At 48.1% G+C, this 17024-nt stretch overlaps 1 protein-coding gene across 8 annotated transcripts in view; it reads left to right on the forward strand.

Annotated features, from left to right (window-relative positions):
- The window catches only part of FMNL3 (formin like 3), a 218091-nt gene that overhangs the window by 119517 nt on the left and 81550 nt on the right, over window positions 1-17024 (forward strand). For all 8 annotated transcript variants that reach the window (XR_010213200.1, XR_010213197.1, XM_063952755.1 and 5 more), the window contains exon 4: window positions 11527-11603. Coding sequence is in view for 6 of the 8 variants with exons in the window: in XM_063952755.1 (XP_063808825.1) it covers window positions 11527-11603 (77 nt within the window). In the remaining 2 variants the exon portion in view is untranslated. The remainder of the gene's footprint in view (window positions 1-11526; window positions 11604-17024) is intronic.

A 17024-nucleotide genomic window follows, 5' to 3' on the forward strand; every position in this document is an offset into this window, starting at 1 on the left:
AGCGGACAAAAGGACAGTCATATCTGCCTCGGGGCAGAGGAAGGGGTAAGAGAGGGCAGCAAGCAGCCCCTGCCCAGGAACAGAAGCCCTCCCAGGGTTCTGCAAAGCCCTCAGCATGACGCTGGGGCTTTACAAGCGGACTCAGGAACGGTGGGGGGTCGACTCAAGAATTTCAGCGCACAGTGGGCTTGCTCACAGGTGGACCCCTGGATTCTACAGGTAGTATCTCAGGGTTACAGGTTGGAATTCGAGAAGTCTCCCCCTCGCCGGTTCCTAAAGTCTGCTTTGCCAACGTCTCCCTCGGACAGGGCGACGGTATTGGAAGCCATTCACAAGCTGTTTGCTCAGCAGGTGATAGTCAAGGTACCCCTCCTACAACAGGGAAAGGGGTATTACTCCACGCTATTTGTGGTACCGAAGCCGGACGGCTCGGTAAGACCTATTCTAAATCTCAAATCTTTGAACCTGTACATACAAAAATTCAAGTTCAAGATGGAGTCACTCAGAGCAGTGATAGCGAATCTGGAAGAAGGGGACTTTATGGTGTCCCTGGACATAAAGGACGCTTACCTGCATGTCCCAATTTGCCCTTCACATCAAGGGTACCTCAGGTTCGTGGTGCAAAACTGTCATTATCAGTTTCAGACGCTGCCGTTTGGATTGTCCACGGCACCTCGGGTCTTTACCAAGGTAATGGCCGAAATGATGATCCTTCTACGAAGAAGAGGCGTATTAATTATCCCTTACTTGGACGATCTCCTGATAAGGGCAAGATCCAGAGAACAGCTGGAAGACGGAGTAGCACTAACCCAACTAGTGCTGCAACAACACGGGTGGATTCTGAATTTTCCAAAATCTCAGTTGACCCCGACGACACGTCTGCTGTTCCTGGGAATGATTCTGGACACGGTTCAGAAAAAGGTGTTTCTTCCGGAGGAGAAAGCCAGGGAGTTATCCGAACTTGTCAGGAACCTCCTAAAACCAGGGACAGTGTCTGTGCATCAATGCACAAGAGTCCTGGGAAAGATGGTGGCTTCTTACGAAGCGATTCCATTCGGCAGATTCCACGCACGAACTTTTCAGTGGGATCTGCTGGACAAATGGTCCGGATCGCATCTGCAGATGCATCAGCGGATAACCTTATCGCCACGGACAAGGGTGTCTCTTCTGTGGTGGTTGCAGAGTGCTCATCTGTTAGAGGGCCGCAGATTCGGCATACAGGACTGGGTCCTGGTGACCACGGATGCCAGTCTGAGAGGCTGGGGAGCGGTCACACAAGGAAGAAACTTCCAGGGAGTATGGTCAAGCCTGGAGATGTCTCTTCACATAAATATACTGGAGCTAAGAGCGATTTACAATGCTCTAAGTCTGGCAAAACCCCTGCTTCAGGGTCAGCCGGTGTTGATCCAGTCGGACAACATCACGGCAGTCGCCCACGTAAACAGACAGGGCGGCACAAGAAGCAGGACAGCAATGGCAGAAGCTGCAAGGATTCTTCGCTGGGCGGAAGATCATGTGATAGCACTGTCAGCAGTATTCATTCCGGGAGTGGACAACTGGGAAGCAGACTTCCTCAGCAGACACGATCTACACCCGGGAGAGTGGGGACTTCATCCAGAAGTCTTCCACATGATTGTGAACCGTTGGGAAAAACCAATGGTGGATATGATGGCGTCCCGCCTCAACAAAAAACTGGACAGGTATTGCGCCAGGTCAAGAGATCCTCAGGCAATAGCTGTAGACGCTCTGGTAACACCGTGGGTGTTCCAGTCAGTGTATGTGTTCCCTCCTCTGCCTCTCATACCAAAAGTACTGAGAATTATACGGCAAAAGGGAGTAAGAACGATACTAGTGGCTCCGGATTGGCCAAGAAGAACTTGGTACCCGGAACTTCAAGAGATGCTCACGGAGGATCCGTGGCCTCTACCTCTAAGACGGGACCTGCTTCAGCAGGGACCGTGTCTATTCCAAGACTTACCGCGGCTGCGTTTGACGGCATGGCGGTTGAACGCCGAATTCTAAAGGAAAAAGGCATTCCGGAAGAGGTCATTCCTACACTGGTAAAGGCCAGGAAGGAGGTGACTGCACAACATTATCACCGCATTTGGAGGAAATATGTTGCGTGGTGTGAGGCCAGGAAGGCCCCCACGGAGGAATTTCAACTGGGTCGATTCCTACATTTCCTGCAAACAGGATTGTCTATGGGCCTCAAATTGGGGTCCATTAAGGTTCAAATTTCGGCCCTGTCGATTTTCTTCCAGAAAGAATTGGCTTCAGTTCCTGAAGTCCAGACTTTTGTAAAAGGAGTACTACATATACAGCCCCCGGTTGTGCCCCCAGTGGCACCGTGGGATCTTAATGTAGTCTTGGATTTTCTAAAATCCCATTGGTTTGAGCCGCTCAAATCGGTGGAGATGAAGTATCTTACATGGAAAGTAACCATGCTACTGGCCCTGGCTTCAGCCAGGAGAGTATCAGAATTGGCGGCTTTATCATATAAGAGCCCATATCTGATTTTCCATACGGACAGGGCAGAACTGCGGACGCGTCCTCATTTTCTGCCTAAGGTGGTGTCAGCGTTTCACCTGAACCAGCCTATTGTGGTGCCTGCGGCTACTAACGAGTTGGAGGATTCCAAGTTGTTGGACGTGGTCCGGGCATTGAAAATATATATTTCAAGAACGGCTGGAGTCAGAAAGTCTGACTCACTGCTTATATTGTATGCACCCAACAAGATGGGTGCTCCTGCTTCTAAGCAGACGATTGCTCGTTGGATTTGTAGCACAATTCAACTTGCACATTCTGTGGCAGGCTTGCCACAACCTAAATCTGTCAAGGCCCATTCCACAAGGAAAGTGGGCTCATCCTGGGCGGCTGCCCGGGGAGTCTCGGCATTACAACTCTGCCGAGCTGCTACTTGGTCAGGGGCAAACACATTTGCAAAATTCTACAAATTTGATACCCTGGCTGAGGAGGACCTTGAGTTCTCTCATTCGGTGCTGCAGAGTCATCCGCACTCTCCCGCCCGTTTGGGAGCTTTGGTATAATCCCCATGGTCCTGACGGAGTCCCCAGCATCCACTTAGGACGTTAGAGAAAATAAGAATTTACTTACCGATAATTCTATTTCTCGTAGTCCGTAGTGGATGCTGGGTGCCCATCCCAAGTGCGGATTGTCTGCAATACTTGTACATAGTTATTGCTACAAAAAAATCGGGTTGTTATTTGTTGTGAGCCGTCTGTTCAGAGGCTCCTACGTTTGTCATACTGTTAACTGGGTTCAGATCACAAGTTATACGGTGTGATTGGTGTGGCTGGTATGAGTCTTACCCGGGGTTCAATATCCTTCCTTATTGTGTACGCTCGTCCGGGCACAGTACCTAACTGAGGCTTGGAGGAGGGTCATGGGGGGAGGAGCCAGTACACACCATGTGATCCTAAAAGCTTACTTTTTGTGCCCTGTCTCCTGCGGAGCCGCTATTCCCCATGGTCCTGACGGAGTCCCCAGCATCCACTACGGACTACGAGAAATAGAATTATCGGTAAGTAAATTCTTATTTTAAACCTACCGGTAAATCTTTTTCTCCTAGTCCGTAGAGGATGCTGGGGACTCCGAAAGGACCATGGGGTATAGACGGGCTCCGCAGGAGACATGGGCACCTAAAAGAACTTTCTAGTGTGGTGTGCACTGGCTCCTCCCTCTATGCCCCTCCTCCAGACCTCAGTTAGATCTTGTGCCCAGAGGAGATGGACAATACGAGGAAAGGATTTTGGTAATCTAAGGGCAAGATTCATACCAGCCCATACCAATCATACCATATAACCTGGAATACACCTAACCAGTTAACAGTATGAACAAACAACAGTATCGGTCCAAGACCGATTCTAACTGTAACATAACCCTTATGTAAGCAATAACTATATACAAGTCTTGCAGATTTTCCGCACTGGGACGGGCTCCCAGCATCCTCTACGAACTAGGAGAAAAGATTTAACGGTAGTTTTAAAATCTTATTTTCTCTTACGTCCTAGAGGATGCTGGGGACTCCGTAAGGACCATGGGGTTTATACCAAAGCTCCCAATCGGGCGGGAGAGTGCGGATGACTCTGCAGTACCGACTGAGCAAATGCTTGGTCCTCATCAGCCAGGGTATCAAACTTGTAGAATTTAGCAAAAGTGTTTGACCCCGACCAAGTTGCTGCTCGGCAAAGCTGTAATGCCGAGACGCCCCGGGCAGCCGCCCAAGAAGAGCCCACCTTCCTAGTGGAATGGGCCTTTTCTGAAGGTGGTAACGGCAATCCAGCCGTAACATAAGCCTGCTGAATCGTGTTATAGATCCAGCGAGCAATAGTCTGCTTCGAAGCAGGCGCGCCATTCTTGTTGGCAGCATACAGGACAAACAAGGCATCTGTTTTCCTAGTTCTAGCCGTCCTGGCTACATACATTTTTAAGGCCCTGACTACATCCAGGGATATGGAATCCTCCAAGTCACTCGTAGCCACAGGCACCACTATAGGTTGGTTCATATGAAATGAAGACACCACCTTGTGTAAAAATTGAGGACGAGTCCTCAATTCCGCTCTATCCACATGGAAAATCAAGTAAGGGCTCTTGTAAGACAAGGCCGCCAATTCTGACACACGCCTCGCAGATGCCAAGGCTAACAACATGACCACCTTCCAGGTGAGAAATTTTAACTCCACCATTTTAAGGGGTTCAGACCAGTGTGATTTAAGAAACTGCAACACCACGTTCAGGTCCCATGGTGCCACTGGGGGCACAAAAGGAGGCTGGATGTGCAGTACTCCTTTTCAAAAGTCTGGACTTCTGGAAGAAAAGCCAATTCCTTCTGAAAGAATATTGACAAAGCCGAAATCTGTACTTTAACAGTGCCTAACTTTAGGCCCATATCCACTCCTGTCTGTAGGAAGTGGAGAAAACGACCCAGATGGAAATCTTCCGTAGGAGCATTCTTGGTTTCACACCAAGAGACATATTTCCGCCAGATACGGTGATAATGTTTTGACGTCACCTCATTCCTAGCCTTTATTAGAGTAGGTATGACCTCCTCCGGAATACCCTTCTCCGCTAGGATCCGGCGTTCAACCGCCATGCCGTCAAACGTAACCGCGGTAAGTCTTGGAACAGACATGGCCCCTGCTGTAACAGGTCCTCTCTTAGAGGAAGAGGCCAAGGATCTTCTGTGAGCATCTCCTGAAGATCTGAGTACCAGGCCCTTCGAGGCCAGTCTGGAACAATGAGTATTGTCTGTACTCTTTTTCGTCTTATAATCCTCAACACTTTTGTGATGAGAGGAAGCGGAGGAAACACATAGACCGACTGGAACACCCATGGCGTTACCACAGTGTCTACTGCTATTGCCTGAGGGTCCCGGGACCTGGCACAATACCTCCAAAGCTTCTTGTTGAGGCGTGACGCCGTCATGTCTATTTGAGGAACTCCCCAGAGACCCATTATCTCTGCAAAGACTACTTGATGAAGTCCCCACTCTCCTGGATGGAGATCGTGTCTGCTGAGGAAGTCTGCTTCCCAGTTGTTCACTCCCGGAATGAAGACAGCTGACAGAGCGCTTACGTGATTTTCCGCCCAGCGAAGAATCCTGGTGGCTTCCGCCATCTGCTTCTTGTCCCGCCTTGGCGGTTCACATGAGCTACTGCTGTGACATTGTCTGATTGAATCAGAACCGGTAGGTTGCGAAGAAGATTCTCCGCTTGTCGAAGGCCGTTGTATATGGCCCTTAGCTCCAACACGTTGATGTGTAGACAGGACTCCTGGTCTGACCATAGTCCCTGAAAATTTCTTCCTTGGGTGACTGCTCCCCATCCTCGGAGGCTCGCGTCCGTGGTTACCAGGATCCAGTCCTGAATGCCGAACCTGCGACCCTCTAGAAGGTGAGCACTTTGTAGCCACCATAGAAGAGACACCCTGGCCCTGGGGGACAGTGTTATTTTTTGATGTCATTGTAGATGGGACCCGGGCCATTTGTCCAGAAGATCCCATTGAAACGTCCTTGCATGGAACCTGCCGAAGGGAATGGCCTCGTAAGTTGCCACCATTTTCCCCAGTACCCGAGTGCATTAATGAGCTGACACTCTTTTCGGCTTTAGTAGTTCTCGGACCATGTTCTGGAGGTCCTGGACTTTTTCCAACGGGAGGAAAACTTTGACTTTGGTAGATTGAGAATCCACCCATGTTGTTGAAGCACTCTCTGAGAGAGTGACACGTTCTCCAGTAATTGCTCTCTTGATCTCGCTTTTATCAGGAGATCGTCCAAGTATGGGATAATTGTGACTCCTCGCTTGCGCAGGAACACCATCATTTCCGCCATTATCTTGGTGAAAATCCTCGGGGCCGTGGACAGCCCAAACGGCAACGTCTGAAACTGATAATGACAATCCTGTACCGCGAATCTCAGGTACTCCTGATGAGAGGGATATATGGGGACATGAAGGTAAGCATCCTTTATGTCCAGTGACACCATAAAATCCCCCCCTTCCAGGCAGGCTATCACCGCTCGGAGCGATTCCATCTTGAATTTGAATCTTTTCAGGTACAGGTTCAGGGATTTTAGGTTTAAAATGGGCCTTACCGAACCATCCGGCTTCGGAACCACAAATAGGGTTGAATAATTCCCTTTTCCCTGTTGGCTCATGGGAACCCTGATAATCACTCGCTGTTGACACAGCATTTGAATTGCAGCTAGCACTACTTCCCGCTCTGGGGTAGAAGCTGGTAAGGCCGACTTGAAAAATCGGCGTGGGGGCACCTCTTCGAATTCCAGCTTATAGCCCTGGGAGACTATTTCTATCACCCAAGGGTCCACGTCTGACTGAACCCAGACTTGGCTGAATAGTTGAAGGCGTGCCCCCACCTGTGCGGACTCCCGCAGGGGAGCCCCAGCGTCATACGGTAGACTTAGCGGAAGCCGGGGAGGACTTCTGCTCTTGGGAACCAGCCGCAGCAGGTGTCCTCTTGCCTCTACCCTTACCTCTGGCGAGGAAAGAGGAGCCCCGACCTCTTCTGGATCTATGCGACTGAAAGGACTGCATCTGATATTGTGGGGGTTTCTTTTGCTGTTGGGGAACAAAAGGTAAAAAGGTCGACTTACCCGCGGTAGCTGTAGAGATCAGGTCCGCGAGGCCGTCCCCAAACAATACATCACCTTTGTAAGGTAAAACCTCCATATGCCTTTTTGAGTCTGCATCCCCCGTCCATTGGCGGATCCATAAGGCTCTTCTTGCCGAAATAGCCATAGCATTGGCTCTTGAACCCAGTAAACCAATGTCTCTTTGAGCGTCCCTCATATATAAGACTGCGTCCTTAATATGAGCTAATGTTAACAAAATTGTATCCCTATCTAGGGTATCAAGGTCAGCTGACAGTGTATCCGTCCAAGCTACTACTGCACTACATACCCATGCCGACACAATTGCCGGTCTAAGCAAAGTACCAGTATGAGTGTAGATAGACTTTAGTGTAGTCTCTTGCCTGCGGTCCGCAGGATCCTTGAGGGCCGCTGTGTCAGGGGACGGTAGCGCCACCTTCTTGGAAAGGCGTGTTAAGGCTTTGTCCACTGTTGGAGAGGATTCCCAACGTACCCTGTCCTGTGTAGGGAAAGGGTACGCCATAAGAACCCTTTTGGGAATCTGCAGTTTCCCATGCTTTTTCACATAACTCATTAATTTCATGGGAAGGAGGAAAGTTTATAACTTGTTGCTTTCCCTAAAACATGTGTATCCTCGTGTCGGGCACCGATTGCTCATCAGTGATATGTAACACATCTTTTATTGCAATAATCATGCACTGAATACTTTTTGTCACCCTGGGGTGCAATCTTGCTTCATCAAGGTCGACATTGGAATCAGAGTCTGTGTCGGTATCTGTGTCCATTATTTGTGAGAAGGGACGTTTCTGAGACCCCGACGGGTCCTGTGAGTCGGTATAATCCGTAGATCACCTGCCGACGCACTGGACTCTGCTTTGTCCAGTCTTTTATGCAGTGAAACTACACTAGCATTTAACATATGTCACATATCCATCCAATCCTGAGTCGGCACCGCCGACTGAGACACACCACTCATCTGTTCCACCTCATCTTTCGATAAGCCTTCCGTTTCAGACATGCCGACACACGTACCGACACCCCACACACACTGGGATATAACTATAAGGGGACCATTCCCTAAAGAAGGCCCTTTGGAGAGACAGAGAAAGAGTATGCCAGCACACACCAGCGCCAACTGACCCAGGGAAAGAAAACCCCCAGATAGCGCTTTTATATATATAAATGTATATAGATTTCCCTACTCACTGCGCCTTAATTATGTGCCCCCCTCTCTTTTTTTCAGCCCTCTGATGCTCAGCAGGGGAGAGTCCGGGGAGCCAGCGTTCTCTGCAGCCTCTGTGGAGAAAGTGGCGCTGGTTAGTGGGATCAAGCTCCGCCCCCTCGTGCGGCGGGCTTCGGTCCCGCTCGTGAATTTGAAAAAAAATAGCGGGGATCCGTAGTTTACTTCCTCCGCAGCCTAACTACATACTTTTTTGCCTAAAACGAGGTTTATTGCTGCCCAGGGCCCCCCCCCCTGCGCCCTGCACCCATCAGTGCCCAGTGTGTGTGTAAGTGTGGGAACAATGGCTCAAACCTCATGAAGATCTGAAGTCTTCTGCCGCCTGATGTCTTCTTATGTCTGACATACTCACCCGGCTTCTTTTTTCCGGCATCTGTGAGGAGGATGGCGGCGCGGCTCCGAGACGAACCCAAGGGTGAGACCTGTGTTCCGACTCCCTCTGGAGCTAATGGTGTCAAGTAGCCTAAGAAGCAGAGCCCTTAACTCTTAAGAAGTGGGTCTGCTTCTCTCCCCTCAGTCCCACGATGCAGGGAGTCTGTTGCCAGCAGAGCTCCCTGAAAATAAAAAACCTAACAAAATTATTTTTACAGAAAACTCAGGAGGGCTCCCTGTAATGCACCCTATCTCCTCTGGGCACAAGATCTAACTGAGGTCTGGAGGAGGGGCATAGAGGGAGGAGCCAGTGCACACCATACTAGAAAGTTCTTTTAGGTGCCCATGTCTCCTGCGGAGCCCGTCTATACCCCATGGTCCTTACGGAGTCCCCAGCATTCTCTAGGACGTAAGAGAAATGTAGTTACGGTGCTGTTAGTGAGGTAAAAAAAATAATAAAGACTTTAAGCTCAACCTATTATAAATTTACCATGGACAATATAATTCTCTGATGTGCTGCCTAGATGGTCTGCTGCTCACATTGGCCCTGATTTAGGTCCCGATGCATCTGGCACATTGGTCGCAAAGTACCAATGTTCAGTACTTTGTGCATGTGCTGGACCCGTACTGTTCATGTGGCATGTCCAGTACGTGTCATGCGTCATCAGGCACAGTATGGCTGCAGGTGTCAAGAGATTTACAGTCTGCAGTTTTTTACGGGCAGGGAGGGGGTGGCGACGGTAACTGCTTCACAAAACTGAGGCATGGCATCTCCATTTTGTGGGCGTTCCAAGACCAGGGTCTCATCTTCCAACTGAGATTTACTGGACACTTGAAAGGAGCTGCGGTGGCTGACTTGCATGACCTCAGGGGTTACTTAGCCGGCCAATGGTGTAGCAAGTGATTTGATGCATCCTTGGACGCAGCAGAGTATCACAAATGCATGCAGGAGGCGTCTACTTATACCAGACGCCTCCTGCTGCATTACCATATCTGTGCACCTCTGCTTCTTCCAAGTAAACAGCAGTGCTGCTCCCTCCAGCCACATCTGAATCTTATTACAGTAAGCAGTCTTCATTCATTTCCTGCACTCCATACATCGCTGGGTAGTGCCCTCACAATCGTTCCGGTGGCACATGTAGAATTGAATTGCCCTCTATATGACAAATAAAATCCGTAAAAGCACTTGGCTAAAAATATTGCATCCTGACCACTTGCACGCCCATCAGATTCCATACCTAAATCACCCAGCGACTTCCATTTGCAGACTATGGGGAGGAGGGCGATGGGGGTGTTTGAAGCCAATTATTCCCGATAATTTTTCTGGCGGAAAAAAGAAAAAGGTGCTGTTTTGGACCCATTTTCAGGTGAAAGCATTTGGATCTGTGATAAGTTCCAAGTATTTTCGTGTCTGTGATTGCAAAAACAGGTCAGTTAGCGGGAGGGGGTTGCCCTAATTGAATTCCCCCCATGACTATTTATATAATTCCGTATAAGAAAAGCATACCTCCTTTAACAACAACTTCTATAGTAAAGATTGCTTTGAGTATATAAGTATGGGCTGTGTAATCCTCCTAAACTGATAGCCTGCGTTACGTGTGATACCAGTGGAAGTGAGCAGGGTTCTTGAGTATGTGTTGTGGGATCTGGAAGTATAATAATGGGTTGCATGAAATTTCTGTGAAGATCTAAAGATTTTATAAACTGATGACACAGAGGTATAGTATGTTATGTCGACGCCAGAATATCGACATGGTCTGAATATTGACATTCGTAACTTTGACGTGACATTTCAACATGCACAATTTCACTATGGTCATAATGTCAACATTGTGTATGTTGACACAGCGTTTTTCTAGTGTTAGAGCCCTACCCGTAAAACTAAACCTGTACTGTCGACATTGTGATTATCAGCATTCACAATGTCGACATTCAGTCCATGTTAGCATCGTGAGAACTAGGGGTATTTTGGGAATGTAACCAGTAAATAGAACACGGGCACACAGGTATAGCCTGTTATAATATAAACTTCCATTGCTACTATGTCTAATGCTGGCCATACACAGGCAGATAGACTGACAGACCGGCAGGCATTTTATCTGACCATGCAGATATCCGGTATATACTGTGAGATCTATCACACTCTATGTCACCTGTTATCGGATCTCTGCTCCCTGGGAGGAGACATTTCCCCGTTCCTTCCCATGTGAAGGAACATGGGAAATGTACATCGATCGGCTGCGACAGGGCATACACTGCCCGATGTGGCAGGCATGATCCTTTAAAAATATAAAAACAAAATGACATGCTGGACGATCCGGCCTGTCCGACTGATCGACATTACTGGATCGATCGCCCTCATACATGCTGCAATTATCTGGCCTAGCCGCTGATATTGGGCAGAGCGGGCAGATTATTATAGCGTGTATGCCCAGAAGGAGGAATGGGTAAATGTCTCTTCCCCGGAGGCAGAGCGTCAATATCACAGCTAATACACTGTGAGTGATCTCACAGTGCATGTCCCGAATATCTGCAATGTCAGATAAAATTCCTGTCTGACAGGCATTTTATCTGACAGTGTATGCCTTATTGGGTAAGTTAGAGGAGAATGAAACAGTCATTTGTGCAAGTTTTTACATGTCTCTAACTTTAGCTATTTAGATAAATATGGAACTAAGAATTATACAAAATTGTTCTTCCCAAACCCACAATTAGAACTACAGAGGTCCTCTCTCCCAACCTACTAAAACCACTTTTTAAAAGGATATTTTTCTAAAATACATTCTAGAAATTCAGAAGACGAGTCCAAGAGTCTACTAAAGTACTGCGTGAACTGGAAATATCGCTACGGACCAATCATATAGGGTAAGTGCATAGACCAGCGTCCTTTAATTAGTTGTGAGAACTTGGCCTGAAAAGTGTTTCTTCCTGTTTATTGTCCAGTAACTAGCAATAGATGAAATGCATGTTCTCTCAACATGTCATTGTAGCGTTATCAACAGTCATGTTTCAGAGAGGTTTTAAGGGACACTGGGGTAATTCCAAGTTGATCGCAGCAGGATTTTTGATAGCAATTGGGCAAAACCATGTGCACTGCAGGGGAGGCAGATATAACATGTGCAGAAAGAGTTAGATTTGGGTGGGTTATTTTATTTCTGTACAGGGTAAATACTGGCTGCTTTATTTTTACACTGCAAATTAGATTGCAGATTGAACACACCACACCCAAATCTAACTCTCTCTGCACATGTTATATCTTCCTCCCCTGCAGTGCACATGGTTTTGCCCAACTGCTAAGAAAATTCCTGCTGCGATCAACTTGGAATTACCCCCACTAACCTTACAATTTTTCTGCAGCTAATTGTGCCTAGTACAGGGGAGTGTTTGTTTTCCCACTATATAGGCCGTCGATAAACTCTGGTGCCTGTTTCTGCCGCCTCTTTGCCTGCTTAAATTTTCAGTCACTCCCCAATGGAGTTGTCATACATTACACCAGTGGTTCTCAACTTCGGTCCTCAAGTACCCCCAACAGTTCATGTTTTCCAGGTCACCTAGCAGTTGAACAGGTGTATTCATTACTCACTGACACATTATAAAAGACCCACAGGTGGAGCAAATTATTTCACTTGCAATCCTGTGAGGAGACCTGGAAAACATGAACTGTTGGGGGTACTTGAGGACCGAGGTTGAGAACCACTGCACTACACTACCATACCCCTTGCCACATCCCCAAGCTAGTTTAGTATCAAACCTCAATACAATTGGGGATCCGGTCTCTAGGTCGACAGTAACTAGGTCGACCACTATTGGTCGACAGGGTTTCTAGATCGATAGGGTCTCTAGGTCGACAAGTCAAAAGATAGACATGAGTTTTTCACAATTTTTTTTTCTTTTTTTGAACCTTTTCATACTTAACAAATCATGTGGACTACAGCTGGGAACGGTAACCTGTGCCGAGCGCAGCGGTAGCGGAGGGAGGCACCTTGCCCGAAGCATGGCGAGCGAACACAGTGCACTAATTAGGGTTCCCGGTCACTCTACGAAGAAAAGGACACACAATTTTTTTTAAAACCCATGTCGATCTTTTGACCTGTCGACCTAGACCATGTCGACCTAGAGACCCTGTCGACCTAGTTACTGTCGACCAATAGTGGTCGACCGAGTTACTATCTACCTTCCATACCACACCCTACAATTGACCCCATGGAAAATAAAATGATTATGGGCTACAGATGACCATTACATCATTCATAGAAACTAGATAAAGCACTAAAATAAGATTTATTATACATTCATCACTTATAGGCAGATTCAGTTAGACACGGGGCTTACCGTGCAGCTGTAGTGCCGGGTTTTACACACACAGCTATTAAATTATTAGCTAATTAGCCTTGTGCTAAGCTCTGCCAAATGCAAAGGTAAAATAAAAACTATAAGGTGAGAATCCCTGTTATCAAACAGCTTGTGCTGCAGGATTATTATAGAATGGAAATATGTAAAATTCTGAAACTCCTTTGTGACACACACTGGCCTTGTATTTGCATCACTGTGGTTAGATGGTCCACCTTCTGCACATCAAGTAGTGTTATTCCTGCTCTGCACTCTCCGATTTCCCTGTGATTACATAATGGCTTAGTGTTACTTTGCTGATGCCTATATGCTAGGTACTACGTATCTATCAAACATGTTTGCGTCGGTGGCTTGCAGGCATACTGAGCGGAGGTCTCCCAGGGGAGCTCTAGAAAACACCCACACCATAATCCCCCTAATATTGAGCCACCCGTGCTATATTTGCACCCTGTGCACTGCCATACCGTCTCTGAGGCAGGGCATTCAGTGAGGGAGGGCTGCGGAGTCAGAGAACAGGTTTATCCTGTTCTTGCAGGTTGCGGCCTTCCTCTTCTGTGGAAGCTGGGACCTAAATTTTGACTTCCCCCCTACCGGACGACTCAGATCTGCGGGAGCTGACCGCGCTCTCTCCCCCCCCCTGCAGACCCTTACCGGGAGCCGAGGAGGCACACTCCCGCACCTGGAGCCGGGAACTAAGCACCGATTAGAGCCGCGGGGTGCCCGTGAATATCCGGAGCCGGCGGCCATCTTGGAGAAGGCAAAGGGAGGCGCGCGGACGCGGCGCAGGTACAAGCTGCTCACGCGGGCTGAAGATCCCCCACTGTGAGTGTCCCTTTGTGGGATATGTGTTCAGAGGCACCCCTCGACGCCAGGGTCCTCTGGGCTTTATTACATTATATTGGAGGCCTGCTGGAGCTCACTAACGACGGCGGCCATCTTGGAGGAGGCAGGGAGGGCCCACTTAGATACTGATGCTTAGGAGTGTTCTCAATTAATCTCACTCTCAACATCACAGCATCTGCCTCTGCCCTGCCCTTCCTGCCGCCTCCACATTCCGGTGTGCAGATACACAATTCCTCTGTTTCGTGGCTGCCCCCAGCAGAGGGCTTACCTGCAGTTATGTGAGATGTGAGAACCCCTCACTATTTCTTTGATGATGCCTCTGCTTACCTGATGTTTTCCTGAGGCCACGTGGGGGGCTATGGCACGGCGACGGCCAGCGCATCTGTACATTACCAGGGATATGTGTTAGCGGAACACTACTCCACCTTTCGTTACAGACCGATCTCATGGTGAGAGGCACGAGGAAGAAAAAGGCCAAAACCAAGCCAGACGAGACTCCAAAATCTGCGACACGTCATTTGTCGGACCTGCGTCAGTTCTTAACCCCGCCGACCGCAGGCCCTACCTCCATCTCAGTGGCTCCGGACTCCCCGATTCTTCATACTCCAGAGGGCGACATGTCGGTTTCCAAGAACGCACATTCCCCATTGGCCTCCTCTTCGTCTGCAGAAATTAGCGAAATTCTAGCTCACGTCAAATCGCTTCCCACCAAACAAGATTTCTTGGCTTTAGAGACCCGCTTGCGTTCTACTATTAAACAGGAGGTGGCAGCACTCCCAACAGGACATATCTCAAGTTGCGGCCCGTGTTGATATATTGGAACGCCATGAGACATCCAGCGCGGACACTCTAACTAAATTTCAAGAGGTGATTATTCATCAGATGAATGATATTTCCTTTCTCAGGTCACGTATTGAAGATATGGATAATCGCGGGAGGCGGAATAATGTTAGGGTCAGAGGCCTCCCTGAAAGTGTCCAGCAGGCTGACCTGACGTCTGCTCTTACTACAATATTTGGAGAGCTCATTGATCTGGATCCGAACGAGGCAATCGTGTTTGATAGAGCACACCGAGCCCTCCGTCCTTGGGGTATACCATCAGACAGGCCGCGGGACGTGATTTGCAGGCTCCACTATTATGCCCAAAAGGAGGAGATGATGAGAAAGGCCTGCCAGCTGAATGACATCGATTTCCAGGGGGAAAAGATTCAGCTATTTCCGGATCTCGCATGGTCAACACTGCAACAACGCCGTGCCCTAAAGCCCCTACCGATTCCCTCCGGAAACAAGAACTGAAATATAGATGGGGCTTCCCTTTCTCTCTCCAGGTTTCCCACAATGGCAGAGCAGTCACTCTCTCTAGACCTTCAGAGTTACCAGCCTTCCTCACGACCTTAGGTCTGCAGCCAATATTGTTACCTGACTGGGACTCTTTTCACTACCAACCTGATATACCAGCCGTGACCCCTCCAGACTACGTGTGGCAACAAGTGCGATCCCTGCGGCCGCTGGGGACCTGTCCTATTAGCGCACAATCTTCTGAGCCTCCATGACTGTGATGCCTTGCTCTATGGTGGTGCAAATGTTTGTCATTGCAGTTATATAATTGGTTTCTTTTGTTCCTTCGTGCTACAATACGTCATTGATATGTATAATCGGTTCTGTAATGGTTTTTCTAGATAAGTAATATGTTTTCATTAGAATGTGTTTCAATTATGTTTAGGCTATATTTTTGCTAATGATGATAATACTTTCTTCATTCCTTGGTAATTCTCTCCACATTAAATGGCCTTTTGAACCGCGGGTGGTCGCTGTCCGTGGCCCCCCGTAGGACCCCCATTATGCTGCATCCCCTGTCTCTTCGGGTTGGGAGCTGGCAGGATTCCGCTCCTGTCCCTATTGCAGCAGCCCTTTTTCTAATACTACGGTTAGCTATGTTTGGTATTATTGTACTTTGCGGTGTGGCTCTCCACACTACACTCTCTTTCTTTCATTTCCTTGTTTACATCTCGACTTTATTTCTTTTCTTTGCTGTCCTGTCTTCTCCTCCTTCTACTGCGGTTGGGATGACTAATACAAACCTGTTTGGGCTTAAGCTATAATGGGTCCAGGTGATTTGCATGTTACTACCCTCAATGTGAAGGGCTTGAATATTCCTGAGAAAAGGGTCTAAACTTCTCAAATGGCTTAGGGATGAGAAAGTGGACGTTGCCTTTATTCAGGAAACTCATTTCAAGATTGGCCATGTGCCGTCACTTAAGTGTCATTATTACCCTCATGTCTTTATGACTAATAACCCTTCTGGTAAGACATTAGGTGTGGCTATTCTATTCGCCCGTCACCTGCCTGTTCAAAATGTCACGTCTCGCAGACTAGTTGAAGGTAGGGGGTTGCTGGTTAAATGTGATATCCATAATCAACGTTTTTCCTTTTTGACTGTCTATGCTCCCAATATTAAGCAGCCTTCCTTCCTGACCTCGGTTTTGGAACTCGCCGAGCCTCTTCTGGAGGGGGTGGTGGTGATGGGAGGCGACCTGAACTGGACTCTCGACCCTCTTCATGACACCTCTAAAAAGGTTTCTCATAAGCCGGAGAAAGAGTATAGGGGGGTGAGACGTGCTCTGCTTGACCACCAGCTGATCGACACGTGGAGACTGACACACCCCACGGAAGTAGACTATTCTTTCTTTTCACACCCCCATCAGACATACTCTAGAATTGACTACTTGTTTCTAAGTCACCGACACCTACACTTAATTTCTGACATAGGACAAATTGTATGGTCTGATCATGCCCCTGTTAATCTCACAATATGCCTTCCATCATGCCCACGACGCCAATGGTCTTGGCGTTTCAACGACACACTTTTACAAGATGCGGCATGCCGCTCTCAAATAGAATCTGCCATAGACTCCTACATTAGCACTAATGACTTAGATGATATCTCTAAACTTTCGGTCTGGGAGGCACATAAATGTGTCTTAAGGGGGGTCTGTATTCAGATAGGCTCTCTCTGCAAAAAACAGAGGGAAAAGCTCAGGGATGATTTATTATTTAAGATAAAATCTTTAGAACTTCTGCATAAGAAGTCCC

Source organism: Pseudophryne corroboree, chromosome 2, assembly GCF_028390025.1.
Source record: "Pseudophryne corroboree isolate aPseCor3 chromosome 2, aPseCor3.hap2, whole genome shotgun sequence".
In the NCBI taxonomy this organism is placed as follows: domain Eukaryota; kingdom Metazoa; phylum Chordata; class Amphibia; order Anura; family Myobatrachidae; genus Pseudophryne; species Pseudophryne corroboree.